Below are 17987 nucleotides of genomic sequence, written 5' to 3' on the forward strand. Positions count from 1 at the left end.
AGAATACTATAAAGTTATTTAGTCTGTTTTTTTAATGTTTAGGTATAGGTGGACAGAATACCTTTATTTTATATATTTATTTCTATGTGGTGCTGAGGATCAAACCCAGGGCCTCACACGTGCTAGGCGAGTGCTCCTTCTTGAGCTACAAGCGCAGCCTGCTCTTTCGTCTTTCCAGGTCAGTTTTACCATCATATTGGTAAAAACCACCCTGCAGTCTCCTTGCTCTGTACCTTGGTAGCATATAGATCAGCTGTTTCCAGAAAAAGCTGCCTGCTTAGTTCTTCCAAAGCATCCACTTCCTGTTGAACAAGAGTAAGATCTGGCACAAACGGGCATCAAGGTTTAAATCACAGAGAAATTTCAAAAAATAGCAATGAAGAAAGCATTTGCTTCTGATTTTTTTCTAAAGCCAGGAATCATTTGTATTTTGAGTTTCCTGTACTTCACAGCATTTTTCCAGCCTCTGGCAGAGGTGTGTAAAGCTTCTCCACCTTGAAAATCACCAAGGACTGCTGCTCAGTCTCTCCCAGCTCAAGTGTCTTAGCAGATGGTTTGTCTGTTTTTCTTTTTTAGTCTATTAAATTACGTCAAATATAATCTTTGAAGGCTCAAAGGCCTGCATAATAATAACACCTATAATAAGCATGATCTCAATAAATACAATACATCCCAATGATGTTTGGGAAGGGAACAAAAACTGAGGCTGGGGTTTAGTTCTTTCAGATGTTATCTTTATTTCCCAACACTCCTGTGCTATCCATTCTGCAGATAAGGAAGTGACACTCGGAGGTCCCTGGCTTGCTCAAGCCACCGCCTAACAGCCGTGGATGCAAAGTGAGGCCTGCCTCACTCCGTGGCCCCTCACTCTGTGGCCCCACTCCATGGCCTCACCCGATGGCCCCTCACTCTGTGGCCCCACTCCATGGCCTCTCACCTCATGGCCTCACTCCGTGGCCCCTCACTCTGTGGCCTCACTCCGTGGCCCCTCACTCTGTGGCCTCACTCCGTGGCCCCTCACTCCGTGGCCCCTCACTCTGTGGCCCCACTCCATGGCCTCACCCGATGGCCCCTCACTCTGTGGCCCCACTCCATGGCCTCTCACCTCATGGCCTCACTCCGTGGCCCCTCACTCTGTGGCCTCACTCCGTGGCCCCTCACTCCGTGGCCCCTCACTCTGTGGCCCCACTCCATGGCCTCTCACCTCATGGCCTCACTCCGTGGCCCCTCACCCCATGGCCCCTCACTCCGTGGCCTCTTCTTCCCACCAATCTGAGCCATTTTCCAAGAACTCAGTGGACAGTGTCACTACTTTCCTCACTGAGGTCACAAGTTCCGAGAGGTTAGATTACCCTGGGACTTATCACTGAAATAGCTTAAACCTATACGTTTGGCTTTTAGAGTTTTGAGTAATGAAAATAGTAAAGACAGTACCTTTAACATACAAACCTCCACTTAACCAGATCTTCCCTCCCTGGCGACTTTCCCCACTATTACTGACATCCACAACGGCCCTTCAGGTCCATCCTCAGTGGTGGCCGCTATGGGCAAGGCCCAGGCCACCAAACAACAGGTTACTAGTGATGTGTTCCACCATGACTAGGAGGGAGATTATATCCTACTCATCAGCATATCACTTAGCACTCTTCTTGAAAAAAAGAAGACATGAATGTTTCCTGATTAAAATAATTCTTTTTCTTTCTCAGCCATAAGCATCTTGCATTTCTTTTTATTCTTCCTTGATATTATCTGCACCTGACACCAGATAGCAACATACTTCATTCTTCTCCAGTTGAAGGCAAAGGGAATTTGTTCTTCCCTAGGCCAAGGAAGGAAACAGGAAGTTGTGATTTCAGACTCAGGCCCCCACGGCTACATGGCCTGGGGGTCAGGGAGGGATTTGGTTACTGAATTTGGGAATTAGTTCAACACGGTAACCAGCTGGGCTAGACCAATCTATTAACTTAATCACCTTGATTTTCTTTTAAACCAGAAGTTTACTAAAGAAGAGAGCCGTCATGTCTGAGGTGGGCTTCAGAGTTGGGGAGTGAAATGTCGTGGAAAGAACTATGAAGAGGAGACCGCGGTTCTGTTCCTAATTTTGCCACAAACACTGTGACTTAACCTCTCTGGGTCTATTTTCTCATTTGTAACATGGAAAGACTGACTTTTTAGGACTCTTTCAGGTCAAAGATAATGATTGTATGATCTTACGTGGGTGTTGGAAAGATGACTCTACACACACTCTATTTCCTAAGCCAGTTTGGACTCCAGTGCATTCAGGTACCTTGCAAAGAACTATCCCAATACTGTTTTTTTCTTCTGCCCTTGGTCCAGAGTGTAGAAAGAATCAAGTAGAGGGATAAAGGATACTTTCGCTTCCTGGAGGTGAAGTAGCAACACTCTTTATCATTCCCCAGAACCCGAATGGTTTGTTATGCACCTCCCCCTTCTGGAACATACTTCTTCGTGCTATTGCCATTCTGAAATAGAGAGAATATAAAGCCTTAGTAAGGAAGCAAAGACTCCCAAGCCCAGTCTCATTCACTCTCCAGTCTCACCACTCCCTCTCTCATTTGCTGAGCTGTTCAGGAAAGGATACTGATTCTGGAGTCCCACTTTTCCACTTCTTAATACACTCCCAGAAGCAACGTGGCCTCAGCAAGCCACATTGGAAGAGAACTCAGGGCAATATATTATCTGAAGGCTGTATTTGCTACTTAGAAGCTGTGAGACCTACAATTTTCAGTTCTTCATCTCTGGATGGTTGTAAAGATCACTGAAATAATATATAAGAATTCATACTGTCAACTACAAAGTGCTGTTTATATATTAATAATTACTGCAGTTAATATTTAAGGAAAAAATCGCTAACACATCTAGATAAAGAAGCAGGTACAGAGGAGAAACTCAATGAAAAGCAGGCACAAAGGAACAACAATAACAAAAATCAAATAAAAAATACGTAATCTTGGTCTCTTAACGCTAACTCCAATTTTCCCCCTTCCCTTAGTATAATCTGTCTCACTACAGAATAAATCAACAGAACATCTACCATTCTTTCCTTCTTTCCTCTTGTCCCCATGGTGGGGGCCTAACTGGTACGTAGTAGCTGCTGACACATCCAGCTCATCATGAAGAACAAGGTCGTTTTTAGATTAAAAACAAAACTAGACATGGATGATTATTTGAAGGCTAAACGGGGCCGAGCCCTACAGTCCTAAACTGAATAGGATGAGCTAGGAAAAACAGAGTAGCAGAGCCACAGAAAAGTTTAATCCAAGGTGGATATTTTTTTGGGTGATAAGAGAGAAAAATGGTCAGGATGATGAAGCAGAACTGGTGTTTATGGCTAAGGTCAAATACCAATTCGTCTTTTTACCTGGTAGAGTCTTTAAGTCATTAGCTAAAGTGATTGATATTAATAAGCAAGAATGTTTGGTGTGTCATCATGTGACTTAACTGTTCCTTTCTCAAAACAACGCTTGCCTCTGATACTAAGAATGAAGCCCAGTGCCATTTAGCTCTTTCTGCCCACCCTCTGCATATATCCATTATAAGCTCAGCATCTGGGGAAAGATGTCGTTAACAACCACGAGGAGGCTCAGACCTAGGGAACTTTTATTTGGCAAGATCTGTAATTTTTACTGAAAAAGTAAAAAATGGGGAAAGCTGGAACAGGTATATGAAGCAAAGGTTCTACTCCATCACTTAATGGTTCACTTCAGCTTCATAAGCAGGACTAAAAGAGAGGCAATTCGAAGAGAAGCGCACAGAGGCTGGTTTCCGCTGTCTACACACTGCTGACTGGACTGGACGTGACGTGGAACTGGATGAACACGTGCAGGGACTGACCCTGCCCTATGGTCTTACAACAGGCAGAGAAGTGTGATCACTACAAGTGAAAACTGGTCGCACACACACAAGAAAGTCTTGTTTCAAAACATTCACTTTTACTTTTAACTTTACCATCTAATTATAATCCAACTTTGCACCTATCAAATAAGATGCAGATGAAAAATATTCACATATTCAGGAAGAAAAGTTAAAAATCAGACTTTCTGAGATGTGGTAAAAAGGAATTAACAGAACAATACAAGGTACTACAGAAGTAGATGCTTCCTTCTTTACCATCATCACTGTGTTCATGATTGCCTTTTTTAAAAAATAAGAGTAGTTCCCAACAAATTAACTTATTAGCTGAATACCATTTTAAAATCCATTATTAAAAAATATATATTAAAAAATCATGTGCACTTGGCTGAGGTTTTGTGGCATCATGAAAGGGGTGAGGCTGAAAAAATGTCTACTATGGCTTAAATATGTCACCCTACTCTACTCTGATTTCATGGCTTAGACATTAGGTGTCCTTCAGAAGCTCAAGTGTGAGACCACGAGCCTTCACTTCATCATGCCCAGCAGGGATCAGCTGGGTGCTGAGTGTAACAGGCGGGGGTGGCTGAGGAGGTGGGCAGTGGGCGTGCATAGTTCATCCTGGGTGAGGGGAGAAGGCTCTTCCTGCTTCCCTGTCCTGAGCTGCTTTCTTCCATCACGCTCTCCTGGCTTACCGTGGGCCCAGAGCAGCAGAGCTGACCAGGTATGGACAGAGATGGATGAGACTGTGAGCCTCAAACCTTCCCTTCTCTAAAACTGTCCTTTTCAGGTCTTTTGGTCACAGTGGTGAAAAGAGGACTTAGAACACATGGTTTCTGCTAGGATGTCAGCCATTACTTTGCTTTTTTGGTACTGAAGATTGAACTTGGGGGCATTCAACCACTGAGCCACACCCCCAGCCCTATTTTGTATTTTATTTAGAGAGAGGGTTTTGCCAAGCGTCTTGCTTTTGTTGAGGCTGGCTTTAAACTTGAGATCCTCCTGACTTAGCCTCCCAAGCTGCTGGGATTACAGACAGGCAGCTACTTTGTTTTTCTTTTTAAAATGAACTTTAAATTTGGAGATAATTGTAGATTCATAATGGTTTTAAGAAGGTATTCACAATAATGGAAATATTGTGCAAAGAGGATTCTGATGTTGACATAGTCATGATAAAGAATATTTTTATCACTACAAGGATCTGCCATGTGGCCTTAGAAAGTTCACATGCCTCCTATTGTCAACTCCTCCTTAATCCTTAGCAACCACTAATTTCTTCTCCATCTCTATAATTTTGTCATTTCAAACATGTGTATTCAAGCCAGACGCAGTGGCGCCACCTGTAATCCCAGTGGCCCAGGAAGCTGAGGCAGGAGGATCACGAGTTCAAAGCCAGCCTCAGCAACAGCGAGGTGCTGAGCAACTCAGTGAGACCCTGTCTCTAAATAAAATACAAAATAGGGCTGGGGATGGGGCTCAGTGGCCAAGTGCCCCCGAGTTCAATCCCTGGTACCAAAACAAGTGTACACAATTATAATTATACATTATGTATCCTTTGGAAATTATCCACACTATGTATGCACCACAGCGTTTAACCATTTAGTCATTAAAGAACACCTGAGTTATTTCTAGTGTCTGACTACTGTGACTAAAGCTGCTATAACATTCCTATACCAGTTTTTGTGAATATAAATTTTTCGTTCCCTGAATAAGTGCCCAGAAGTGCAATCACTGAGGTCTGGCATTTGTATGCTTAGTTCTCACAAGACAGCTGAGCTGTTCCTGTGCTGTTCTACATTTCCACCAGCAATGTGTGCGTGATCCGGTTCTTCTGCATTCTTAATACACTTGGTGTTTTCACTAGTTTTTATTTTAGTCATTCTGAAAAGTATGTAGTGGTCCTTCACTGTGGTTCTAATTTTGTACCCTTGATGGTGAAAGTGTCCAGCATCTTCCCACGTCCTCACATGCCATCTACATGTCCTTTATTAATATGTCAGGTCGTGATTTGTGCCCACTTCCTAAATGGACTGCATTTTTATTTTTAAATTTTTTTTAAGAGTGAAAAATGCACAATTTATTGGTCACATAGACTGGTGCCTATGGGCATGTAGGGCACATATGGATTCTGCTCTTGCACACACTCGGAATTTGGTGTCCTACATGAATTCTGTTAGGTCAAAAAGCCACAAGAAAAATCATTAACAATCCATTCTCCTAGTAACCAAGGACATAGGCTGAAGAGCTTGGGAAGAGGATGTACTAGTCGGAGAGCCTGGGACCAAGAGCCCACCCTCTTCGGCAACTGGGCTGGGGAGCTTGGCCTTTGGAGCAACAGTAGAGACTTGTCCCTTCATATGACATAAGTGCTGGGGCGCTCTGCCTAAGGCAGGGCCTGGCAGTGGCTGCCCACCTCGGACAGTGCACAGGGACTCAGCAGGGGCCGTGGCATCTCCAGCTTTCTAACTGGAGAGCTGGAGCTGACTGTCCAGCTGCTCTACCAGGGGACTGTGCTGACCCCGGTCACTCGGCAGCTCACATCACTGAAGCTGGATTGTACCGCTTCTTAAAAATGTTAAATAAATAAATAAAGACATCATGTCCAATTTCAACTAAAAAATAATAAATGAAAAAAAAAGTTAAACTTTTAAAAATTCTCTATACTGGTCTTTTCAGATATGTGGTTTACAAACATTTTTTCTTTCTATGGCTTGGCCTTTCGGCATCCACACAAGCTCTTTCTCAAAGCAAGAAAGTTTTTTAACTTTGATGGAATCTCATTTATCCATTTTTCCTTTCATGGACTGCACTCTAACATTAAGTCTAAGAATCTTTCCCCAGTCTCTCATCCCAAAGATTTTTCCCTAAAAGTCTTACATTTTACTTTAAGATGTTTCAAGTTAATTTTTACATAAAGCATGCAATGTAGGTTTGCTTCTTTTCTGTCTAAGCGTGTCTTGCTGCTGTAGTAGTCATGCTGAGCCCTCCGCGGCATGCTGCTTGTCTGTCAGGCACTAGCCGGGACACCTGCGTCAGCCTGTTTCAGGCTCTCCATTCTCGTTCACTCCCTGTCTGCCAGTACCACAAACTCCCAACGACTGCAGTTATATAATAAGTTTTGAAATTAGGTAGCATGATTCCTCTTATTTTGTTCTTTTTTCTAAAACTGTTTTAGTTATCTATTCATTTTATTTTCTGTACACAAATTTTAGAATGTTTTTATATATTTCCACAAAAAGTCTGGCTGGGATTATGAAACGAATTACACTAAAATTGTATATTAATTTAGGAAGAATTAACATTTACTATGTTAAGTCTTTTAATCCATAAGCATGATATGTCCCTCCATTTATTAAAATTTTTGATTTCTTTCAGAGTTTTATAATTTTCAGCATATAAATCCTATTCAAAAGAGAGGGAATGGGGGAGGGAAGAGGGGAGGAAAAAGCGGGGAATGGGGATTGAAGTCAAATTTCTTACATGTCCAAAGAAACCCAACTGCTATGTTAATTATAATGCTGTGCTGAAAAAAAAATGTCCTGTATGTTTTATTAGACTTATTGCTAAGTAATTCATTTTTTGAGCAATTATAAATAGTAAAGTATTTTAATTTGGGTATCCAGATGTTCACTGCTAATATGTAGAAATACAGTTGATTTTTGTGTTTATTTTGTACGCGGTAACACTGTTGAACAGTCATTACCTTTTTCATTGTTTCCCCATGACACCGTTATTCTCTTGCTGCTCTCAAGATTTTCTCTTTGCTGGGCGCGGTGGTGCATGCCTGTAATCCCAGCTAAGGCAGGAGGATCTCGAGTTCAAAGCCAGCCTCAGCAACTTAGTGAGGCAGTAAGCCACCCAGTGAGACCCTGTCTCTAAATAAAATATAAAGAGGGCTGGGGATGTGGCTCAGTGGCCAAGTGCCCCTGAGTTCAATCCCTGGTGCAAAAAAAAAAAAAAAAAAAAAGACTTTCTCTTTGGCTCTGAGCAGTCAGTCTGTCCGTCTGTCCTCAGGTCCTTGTGTGTTTACAGATTGCTTCTTGGATCTGTGAATGTTTTCCACCACATTTGGGAAGGGACTGGTCATTATTTCGTGAAGCACTCCCCCCACCCCTTCCACAGGTATGCTGGACTGCCTTCAGTCTCTGACTGCCGCAGTCCGGCTGCAGCAAAATAACCGGGTAGGGGTGACGAGGAACTTGTGTACATCGATACAGCAGGAGTGGGAGCCGTTTATTGTAGGACGGAGAAGTATATATACATTCCACACAGCTTATCTTAATTAGCATAAACTAGATACAGCAGTCAACCAATAAGGAATCTCCACACTTAATGGCTCGCTGGCGTTACTTCACAAACCACTCCCTCTGCAAAATGCCAGGCGCCATCGCAACTTGTTTACAGACTCTAACATCTGACCTCTCTATTCTTCAGAGTGAATGATCTCTACTGACCAATCTTTAAGCTCACTGAGGTTGTTCTGCCACATCAACTCTGTTATTAAGCCTAGGTAGTGAAATTTTTATTTCAGTTGTTAACATTTTTAATTTCCATTTGTTCTTTTTCAAAGTTTGCATTTCTCCATTGGGATTCTCTATCTTTTCACTAACATCAAGCTTATCTTTATGTCTCTGAATGTATTTACAGCAGCTGCCTTCAAGTCTTTGTTTGCTATATATTTATTATCTGGGCCCATTTGGAGTTAGTTTTTATTGATTGTTTTTAATCCTGAATATGGGTGATATGTATGTTTCTTTGTAATGACTAGTGAGTTTTGGCGGAAGACTCGATATTGTAGATACATTGCAGTGACTTTGGAAATCTTTTTTTTTTTTTTTTTCCTGAGGACTGTTGTTTTTTTGTACTAGCAGACAACTAACTTATCAAGAATCAAACTGAGAAATCTATCACGGCTGCAGCAACTAATATTTCTTTTTTTTTTTCTTCTTTTTTTTTTTTTATTGGTTGTTCAAAACATTACAGAGCTCAAGACATATCATCTTTCATACAATCGACTCAATTGGGTTTTGAACTCCCCAAATACATAATATAGACTCACTTCTGTTACATACTCACATTTTTACATAATGGCATATTAGTGACTGTTGTATTCTGCTACCTTTCCTATCCCCTACTAGCAACTAATATTTCTGTTTAGTTTTTAAACTTCCAGCTCCTTTTTCTAGTTTTACTCGAAAGGTCTCTCCAGAATTTAGTACAGTGTCTGGCACAGACTAAGTTTTCTAAAATTATTAAATGAATATACGAATGAATAAATGAAGGCAAAGTATTTAATTTTCACTATATGATTACAGAGACTAATAAGTTGAGTAGTAACTTAACTAGGTTTAGCTCACTGATCTAAGGTCTCTACAAGTCTTAACATATCAACTCTGTTCTTGACAAACAAGAAAACCAAAGCACAAAGACATAAACTAGCTCAAGGGTCCAGTCTGATTTCAGAGTCTGTTATTTTGTCCTGTAGAACAGATTCCTATGAAATGCCACTTGGAAAACGTATATTCTAAAAGCATTTTTTTTGATCATAAAAACAACAATGACAATGAAAAGACTTGAGGGATTTTAAGTTGTTATAGAAAAGGAAGTTGAAAAGATCTAAGTCAAACATGAAAAGGTTTAAAATGTAGGATAAAAGACTTTTAAAACATCCATTCTTCAAATAGAAAAGTTACTTTAACAATCTAGATAGAGAAATATCTAAATTCAGGGAATTTGGTTGAATTTGAGAATTTTCTTTCATAGAGGAGTGGACATGAATATCTGATAATACCCTACTTTATAGAGTACATTTAAAAAAATTGTTTCTTTTAGTTGTAGATGGACACAATACTTTTGTTTTACTTATTTACCTTCCTATGTGGTGCTGAGGATCGAAGCCAGTGCCTTACACATGCTGGGCAACTGCTCTACCACTGAGCCACAACCCCAGCCCCTCTCAGCCCCTCTTTTTTTGTACTGGGGAGTGGTCCCGGAGTGCTCTGCCCCTGAGCTACCGCCCCAGACCACAGAGTACATTTTAATGTGATCTTACCTTTTCTTTTTGCTTATGATCATATCCATGGTTTGGAGCAGTCGCCGTTCTAGTGCTAGAATATCTGTGTCAGTCACATTCCTACAATAAACACCAACTGTCAGCATTGTTCTGGGGTCCTACCCTGTGCATAATACAAGCCAACGGAGAAACCAAAAAACCCCCTAATTGTTACCAATAATTCAAGGACTTGCTTTTTTCTGCAAAATATTAAAATGACTATAATCTAAAATGCTTTCCCTGTCATTTCTTGTCATTCTTCTGGGGGCTCAGGGTAGTAGAAGGCATCTAGCTTCTTAAGTCCTTCTTAGCTGTGATCCAGTGATCTAGGATATACGACTAAACTCACTTTTAACCTGGGATTGTACCCTATTGTTCTACTTCTTGGAGGAACTGGTTTCTGAAGTTGGGATTAAATCACACTGCTGACCACCAGAAATATTCTTTTAAAAAATGTGAGTGGGGGATGAAATCTGCCATTTAAAAAATAAGTGAATGTACCAGGCATGGTGGCCCATAACTATAATCCCAGCAACTTGAGAGGCTGAGGCAGGAGGACTGCAAGTTCACAGTGAGCCTCAGCAACTTAGCAAGACCCTGTCTCCAAATTTTAAAAAGTGGGCTGGGGATGTGGTTCTTGGTCTAGTGCCCTAGGTTCAATCCCTGGTACTGAAATAAATAAATAAAAGGACAAATAACACAATCAATGAAATTGATAAGACTTATTTGAAAAGATTTCAGGTTAACAACTACAGGGACACAAGAAGAGAAGATTAAAAAGGCAGAGTAATAGATCTAATATGATTTAAGTGTTAAAGAAGAGGAACTGCACGTTACCTGAGGAAGTAGGACATGTACGTGTACGGGCAGTTGACAGCACCAAAGCCCGAGAGCAGAGCCATGAGAGTCACTCCGATCACACCCACCCGGCTGATGAGCTGCTCTATGGACAGGATCCCTGAAAACATCACAGTACATTGACACCAGCTAACACAGACACAGTGGAATCATCCACATGACGACACACGCCAACGTCTCAGTGTAGCTCTCTAATAAACACAGAAGCCAGCGTGGACATGAATATCTGATAATAGATGAGTGGACATGAATATCTGATAATACCCTACTTTATAGAGTACATTTAAAAAAATTGTTTCTTTTAGTTGTAGATGGACACAATACTTTTGTTTTACTTATTTACCTTCCTATGTGGTGCTGAGGATCTAATAAGCGGACTTCCTTATTATCCTGTATGCTCCAGTCATCTCTTTTATTGGGTGATAATAGTACAATAATAATAATTGTAAACAACAGTCCTGACTGTTTATACTAGATAGTGTGAACTCTAACAGAGCAAAGACAAAAGTAATTCTAGCAAAAGCTCTGGTTAAATTAAAAAAAAAAAAAAAGGAAAGAAAATCTTGTGGAAAAGTATAAATGGTAGGTAAGTGGCACTCTGTGTAGTCACTTTTGATGTATGCTTTTCCCTTAAGATCATACTTTTTAGCTGTCTTATTCCTTTCTGTGCCCAATGCACATAGTGTATCTAACAAATGGGCTGAATGTGAAGTTGGATGAGTAATTCAAAGTCAAATGTGAGTTTTAGATGACCAGCTGTATTCTAATTATTAACTCTTTCCTGTTACATGAAAATGTTGAAACTCAGCAGTTAAAATAAGTGCTGCCAGACTGGGGTCCTAATTAGGATAAGGTATATTCCATGCTTATATAATCATATCAAAATGGATTCTAACGTCATGTTTAACTAAAAAGAACCAATTAACAAAAACAAGTGCGGCCAGATGATGTATTTGGGATAACCGAGGGAAAGCAAAGCTAAAGAACACTCAGGAAGTCTGGCACCCCAGGAAAACACTGGTTTTCATTTGCTTTTACTTCCTGTTTCTGGGACGGCTAGTCCCCACTCCATCTTCTATTTCTTCTTTCCCATTTTAAGGCTTTGTAAGATGATTCTTACACCTTCTTGTTGGACCTTCCTTTGGTCTGTCCTTTGAATCTTAGCTTAATTATCAGTCCAAAGTCTCAATAAAGGTTGATTCTAATCACCTGCACTGAATTTGACATTTTTATCTGCGTCATTCTCTATCACAGTACTCTGTTTGTGCCTTGGTGACAATGACCACAACTGGCAATTATTTACTTATTTACGTATCTAGTCCCAGTCAAAAGACTGTTTTAGCAGGACAGAATCCAAATGTGTTTTGTTCACGGTTCTCTCCAGCAAGTAACATCAGTAGGTGCTCACTAATACTTGTGGGGTATTAATGAAGGAATAAATTCTCATCTAAATTCTGTTGACTCTACTTTCCACATATCTCTTGATTTTGTATCGTTTTACAGGAAAGATGTCTAATTGATCTTTGTTTTCCTTATTATCTAGCACACAGGAGTATATAACAAATGTCTGTTGACTGTGTACATAATATCACTCAAAAACATAAAAAACCCAAGGGATTAATACAAATTATTACATATTAAAAACTGAAAAACAATGCCCCTTCTACTTTTACTCCCATTAACATGGTGTCTTTTTATTAACTATCTTTGTGGTTTAAAGTACTTTGTAGTTTTATCTATTCAATGCCAGCATTTCTATGAAGTGAAGAAGTCAGGGTTTTTATGCCCAGTTACCAGTTAATTCCCAGGAAGTCACATGACTGAGTAGCAGACCATGCCACTGTTTCCACCTGTTCACACAGATCCCCTCTGGCCTTATACACTTTCTTAGCCTTACTCTTTCCCAACCTTCTGAGGCTCATGCATTGCACAAGGAGTACTTTTATAGACCTTTTTTACAAATTAGTAAGGCCTGGGTCTTACAGTTTTTTGTGATCTCCACAGCAAGAAATCATACTGAGGGGCCGAGGTCGTGGCTCAGCGGTAGAGCGCTCGCCTAGCACATGTGAGGCGCTGGGTTCGATCCTCGGCACCACATAAAAATAAATAAATAAAATAAAGGTGTTGTGTCCAACTACAACTAAAAAATATTTTTAAAAAAAGAAGACAGCAGTGTAAGGTTGGCTACTTCTAAGTGATTGCCTAAACATTTCTTCCTGTTTACTTCTCTTAGAGGGTTAAATAAATTAAAAAATCTGAACATTCAGAATGTGAAACTGAAATGACCAATTATTTCACCATGAAAAAAAGGCCCAAACTGAAACCATCTCCCTAGCTTTCCCCGAGTATCCTTTCAGGATATTCTCATCAAAGTTAGAAAAGAAACAGACGAAGGGGGCAGGGGGTTAGCAGTGATGGTGGAATGAGATGGACATCATTATCCAAAGTACAGTATGAACACAGGAATTGGTGTGAACATACTGTGTGTACGGCAGAGATATGAACAACTGGGCCCAGTGTGTGCAGTATGAATTGTAATCCATTCCGCCGTCATACGTAGATTAAAAAAAAAAAAAAAAAAAAAGAAGAAGAAACAAAGACACGACAGACACAATGGTCTTCTTTCCCCTGCCATGGTTGGCCGTCCTGGCCGCAAGAGTGCAGGAGAGAGCTGGGGAATCCCGTCAGGCAGGTCTTAGACTACACGGAGCTGCCTAAAATTCTTCAACTGACTTCTAGCATCACAAACTGGTCTCTCTGTGGGCTCACATGGAACAGGTTTGTGTGAGAGCAATACTACCAGCAATGCTATCAAATCTGACCATCAAGTCATGCCCACACTGACCTGGGCATGCTGACCACATTAGCAGATCCTAAATTCCTATCCAGAGTGTTAAATTCTTCAATTCATTTACCACGAAGAAAGCTCAATTTCCCCCCAATTCACAGATTCAGAAAACGTGCACCAACACTTGTTACGTGACTTCAGAGTAGGCACTAGGATATACAGCAAATAAAGACAAATACGAGCAGTTTCTGACCTCAAGGAAGCCCCGAGACTAATGAGGAAGTCAGAAAGGAAATAAATAATTTAAGCTTTACAGGGGATAAAAACAGTGAAATATATAGGTGAGATAAACAAGTCCCCTGAGGTGGGGGCGATTAATATCCCCCAGTGATGTCCTCCGGGAAAGTCCTCTTAGAGGACCTGATCAGAGTTAAACCTTAAGACGACACCTGGAAAGGGAGGTAGGGGGGAAACTGTCACCTCTGGTACAAGAGCTGACCCAGCAGCTCCAGAAACTTCAAATCTGGAAGGCCTGGAGAACTCCAGAGCGCGTGGGCAGGTCTGCACCATGCCCAGGATCTGACTGTTGTTGGTAGGCTGGAGCGATCTCACTTTTTTGCTTCTTTATTATTATTTCAAATTTTAAAAAACCTTTTTATTTCCAAAGTTATTTATGCTGCTGCATATGCTTTAAAAACTGCACAATACCTCTGACCCATTTGCAGAAGATCTTCAAAACCTTTTGCCTAAAATCTCTGCTACCAGACAATGAGTACACGTGGAAGACGTGTGGAAGTGTGGCAGATTTTAGACCTATCCAGTGTTCACTGCAATGCTTTTCTGGCATTTCTTTTTGTGTTAAGAGTCTGGAAAGCCCAAAGTTCTTACAATTCCGTGAAACTAAGGTTTTGAATGTCCACAGTTTTCACCAATTGACAGGTGCACATGAAGCCTTGAACGTAGAAATAAACAACGCAGGGGTGTTACATATCTGGGAGCCAGTGCAGCTGGGACAGATTCTACTGTTCAGAATGTGTTCCTCAAAGGTCCACATGTTAAAGGCTTGGTCCCCACCCATGATACTGGTGGATGGAACCTTTAAGAGATAGGGCCTACTTGCAAGTTTCTGGTTATAGGGGGTACACCCTTTAAGGGGATATTGGGACCCTGGCTGTTCTACTTTCTCTTTCTTTGCTTCTTGGCTGCCATGAGATAAACAGCTTCCTCTGTCACAATCTTACCATGATGTACTGCTCGCCACAAGCCTCAAAACAATAGGCTATGTACTGAAACCTCCAATACTGTGAACCAAAATAAACCTTTCCTCTTTTTAAGTCGATTACCTCAGGTATTTTGTTATAGTAATAAAAAAGTGACTAACATCTATGTAACTGTATTTCTATAATTCTGCATTCAATATAGGAGATTTAAGTTAAAGACACCTTTCTATGTTTTTCACTAACCAAGGTTAAAAACTGTTGCTCCAGAATGACAGACATATGATCCAAAACTAGCATTTGATACTCCTTAGGATGAAGAAAATTTGGTTAAAAATCAGATATTTTTTAGAGAAATGATCTACTATATTTCCTGACAACCAGAAGTTTCAAAACACTTTTTTTTTTTTTTAAACTATAAGATTAAATAACCCTCTTCCTAAACCTACTTCTCCCCATATACTCACCATGTTTTGGGCTGAGAATGGGAAATGGATCTCCCAGTTTCCAGAAGAAATACATAAAGGTCAACCATAAGAGACAGGAAAAAAGCAGTCTCTGTTTCTGCACTAAGACAGAAGAGAGAAGACTGTGAGGGAAAGCATATTAAAGAGCTTGCTCTACCTAAAATTATGAGTATATGTATTGATATCTGGTCAATGAACAGTGGAACTATACAATTTTCATCACTCATTTGATATTCATTATGGAACCATTTTAGGACATTGTGAAGTGCCCTCAAATAGCATCAGTTATGAAAGTAACGCAGAATTAAAGCTGTCTATATCTCCAGTCCCCAAGAACACCCAATCTCTGTGCTGACATTAGGAAGGGAAATACTTACGCAGTCGGATGTTGCTCACGATAGAATAGCCAATGTAAAAAGGCACCATGAAAACCAGGATCAGCAGAATTATACACAGGTTCATTTTCCAGTGAAAATAACGGGAGCTGAAATAAATGTCAAAGATTGTCACTAGGGGAGGGGTGTGGGGAGGGTAGCAGCTTTCACGTTCTTTAGTCTTCCAAGCATGCCTGGCTCTTTAAACTCAACACTGAACATGTTCCATCTAATTCACCAACTATGCTATTATTATCTACTCGCTGGTAGAGATTAAAAAATATAAATTTCTAGAAGGTATATATGATCATCTTAACCTAAAAATTTCACTAAATGTTAGTACTTTAGTTATATTCATAAGCAATGTATAATAACATTTATCAACATATTCCATTCCTAGTAGTATGAGTTATTTCATCCACTACTAGGAATCTTATTGCAATATAAGAATTAAAGGGAAAACAAGGTTAATAGTAATGCATTCCATAGACTCAAGCATGTCTTTCATACTCAATGTAAACATCTGATTTGCTTTATACTCTTTATAAAATATAAGCCAGGCACAGTGGCACATGCCTTACATCCAGTGCCTCAGGAGGCTGAGACAGGAAGATCATGAGTTCAAATCCAGCCTCAGCAAAAGGAAGCCCCTAAGCACTCAGTGAGACCCTGTCTCTAAATAAAATACAAAATAGGGCTGGGGGTGTGACTCAGTGCCTGAGTGCCCCTGAGATAAATCCCTGTTACTGCTCCCCCCATATATATAATTTATTTAAAAAGTTTAGTTCTTTGGCTTTGTATAATGGATTTATCGAGATATAATTCACCCATTTAAAGTGTAAAATTCAATGATCTTTAACATATTCACAAGTCAGTGCAACTACCACACTGATTCTAGAACATTTTCATTACTCCCTAAAGAAACCCTGTACCTGTTACCACTTTCTAATTCCCCTCCTTCAATCTTCCAATTCTAGGAAACCAAAGTATTTCTGTTTCTATGGACTGGCCTACTCTGGACATGTCATGTGAATGGCATCTCATAATTCGTGATCTTTTATGACTAGCTTCTTTCACTTAGCATAATGTTTGCAAGGTTCATCCATGTTGTAGCATGTATTAAAAGTTCATTTCTTTTTAATAAATTTTGAATATTCACTCTGTTGCTTATCCATTCATTAGTTGTTGGATAACTGGACTGCTTCACAATTCAGTTACCATAGATAGCGATGCTATGAGCATTTTCGTAGTTTTAGTGAGACTGTGCATTTCTATTTCTCTTTAGGCAGAACCGGAAGAGACTGCTGGGCCATAAGGGGTATCTACACGCAACCCTGAGAGGCACGACCATGTTCCCCAGCAGTGTGTGAGGGTTCTGATTCCTGCTTGGCCCCACCAACACCGGGTCCCATCACGGCGGCTTTGCTGCGTCCCCTGGTCGTTTTCCTCTGCTTCTCTGCCTCTACATTATCACTTTTGGAGAGCTGCCCTTCAGGTTCTTTGTCCATTTTTTAGATTTTATTTTTTAAACTATTAAACTGTAAGGGTTATGTATACATCCTAGGTAACGACCCCTCGTCAGACAGAAGATTTGCAAAAATTTCCTTCTATTCTTGCGACTTCTGTTCACTTCTTGACAGCGTCCTTTGCATTTACTGATTTTAAACTTAGGTAGGCCTGGTTTCAAAAACTGGCTGAGCAGCTAAGTGGCTTAAAAGGATATATAAAATACAGCTGAGAAGTAACCTGTAAGGAAATAGGAAAGAAAGCAACAACAATGGCAAAAGATAGGTAAAATATCGGACCAGGCCTAATGGCTTTTGTGAAATAGGTTTAGAAACTTGCTGTGAGTGGCCACAACTTTAGTTTTCAGTTTTCTAATGGTCAATATGAAATAGAAAATTTGATTAGTTAGATAAAATCATGTGTCTGTAAAAAAATAAACCAATGTCTCCAATGAAGCATAATTATTACCGACTTATTACTGGATTATTACCAAGACAAAAATGAAACTTCTCTAATGATTTCATAAGGAAGAAAATGTGAGATCCATCTGCAATACCTTGAACAATATTCTTTCAAGAGAAACATCAGTGTGCTGCAGAGGACTGTTTCTTACTATTTCTCCCTTAGTACCAATGATAGAACCTTATAACAAAGAGCCATGCAGTAAAGGCTACCCTACGGGAGCAAAATCCAGTTCTCTAAATAATAGACAGCCTTTTACTCATCTGGATTAGCCCAGTTTAGAGCATCTAGAGAGGCAAACAAGCTGCACATGCCCCAGGCAATCCCATAAAATGTTTCAGTTAAGTTCTGAAATATTCTGTGAGACAGTGGGTTTGAAACTACAGGTGT

General features: G+C 40.2%; 1 protein-coding gene across 1 annotated transcript in view; it reads right to left on the reverse strand.

Moving 5' to 3' along the window:
• The window catches only part of Gpr89a (G protein-coupled receptor 89A), a 37917-nt gene that overhangs the window by 11068 nt on the left and 8862 nt on the right, over window positions 1–17987 (reverse strand). Inside the window, exons 4-9 of the mRNA XM_005341309.5 lie at window positions 15633–15739; window positions 15256–15357; window positions 10763–10883; window positions 9926–10006; window positions 2374–2483; window positions 234–322 (exon numbers count right to left, since the gene is read on the reverse strand). Coding sequence (XP_005341366.1) covers window positions 234–322; window positions 2374–2483; window positions 9926–10006; window positions 10763–10883; window positions 15256–15357; window positions 15633–15739 — 610 coding nt within the window. The remainder of the gene's footprint in view (window positions 1–233; window positions 323–2373; window positions 2484–9925; window positions 10007–10762; window positions 10884–15255; window positions 15358–15632; window positions 15740–17987) is intronic.

Source organism: Ictidomys tridecemlineatus, chromosome 11 (assembly GCF_052094955.1).
Source record: "Ictidomys tridecemlineatus isolate mIctTri1 chromosome 11, mIctTri1.hap1, whole genome shotgun sequence".
Classification (NCBI taxonomy): Eukaryota; Metazoa; Chordata; class Mammalia; order Rodentia; family Sciuridae; genus Ictidomys; species Ictidomys tridecemlineatus.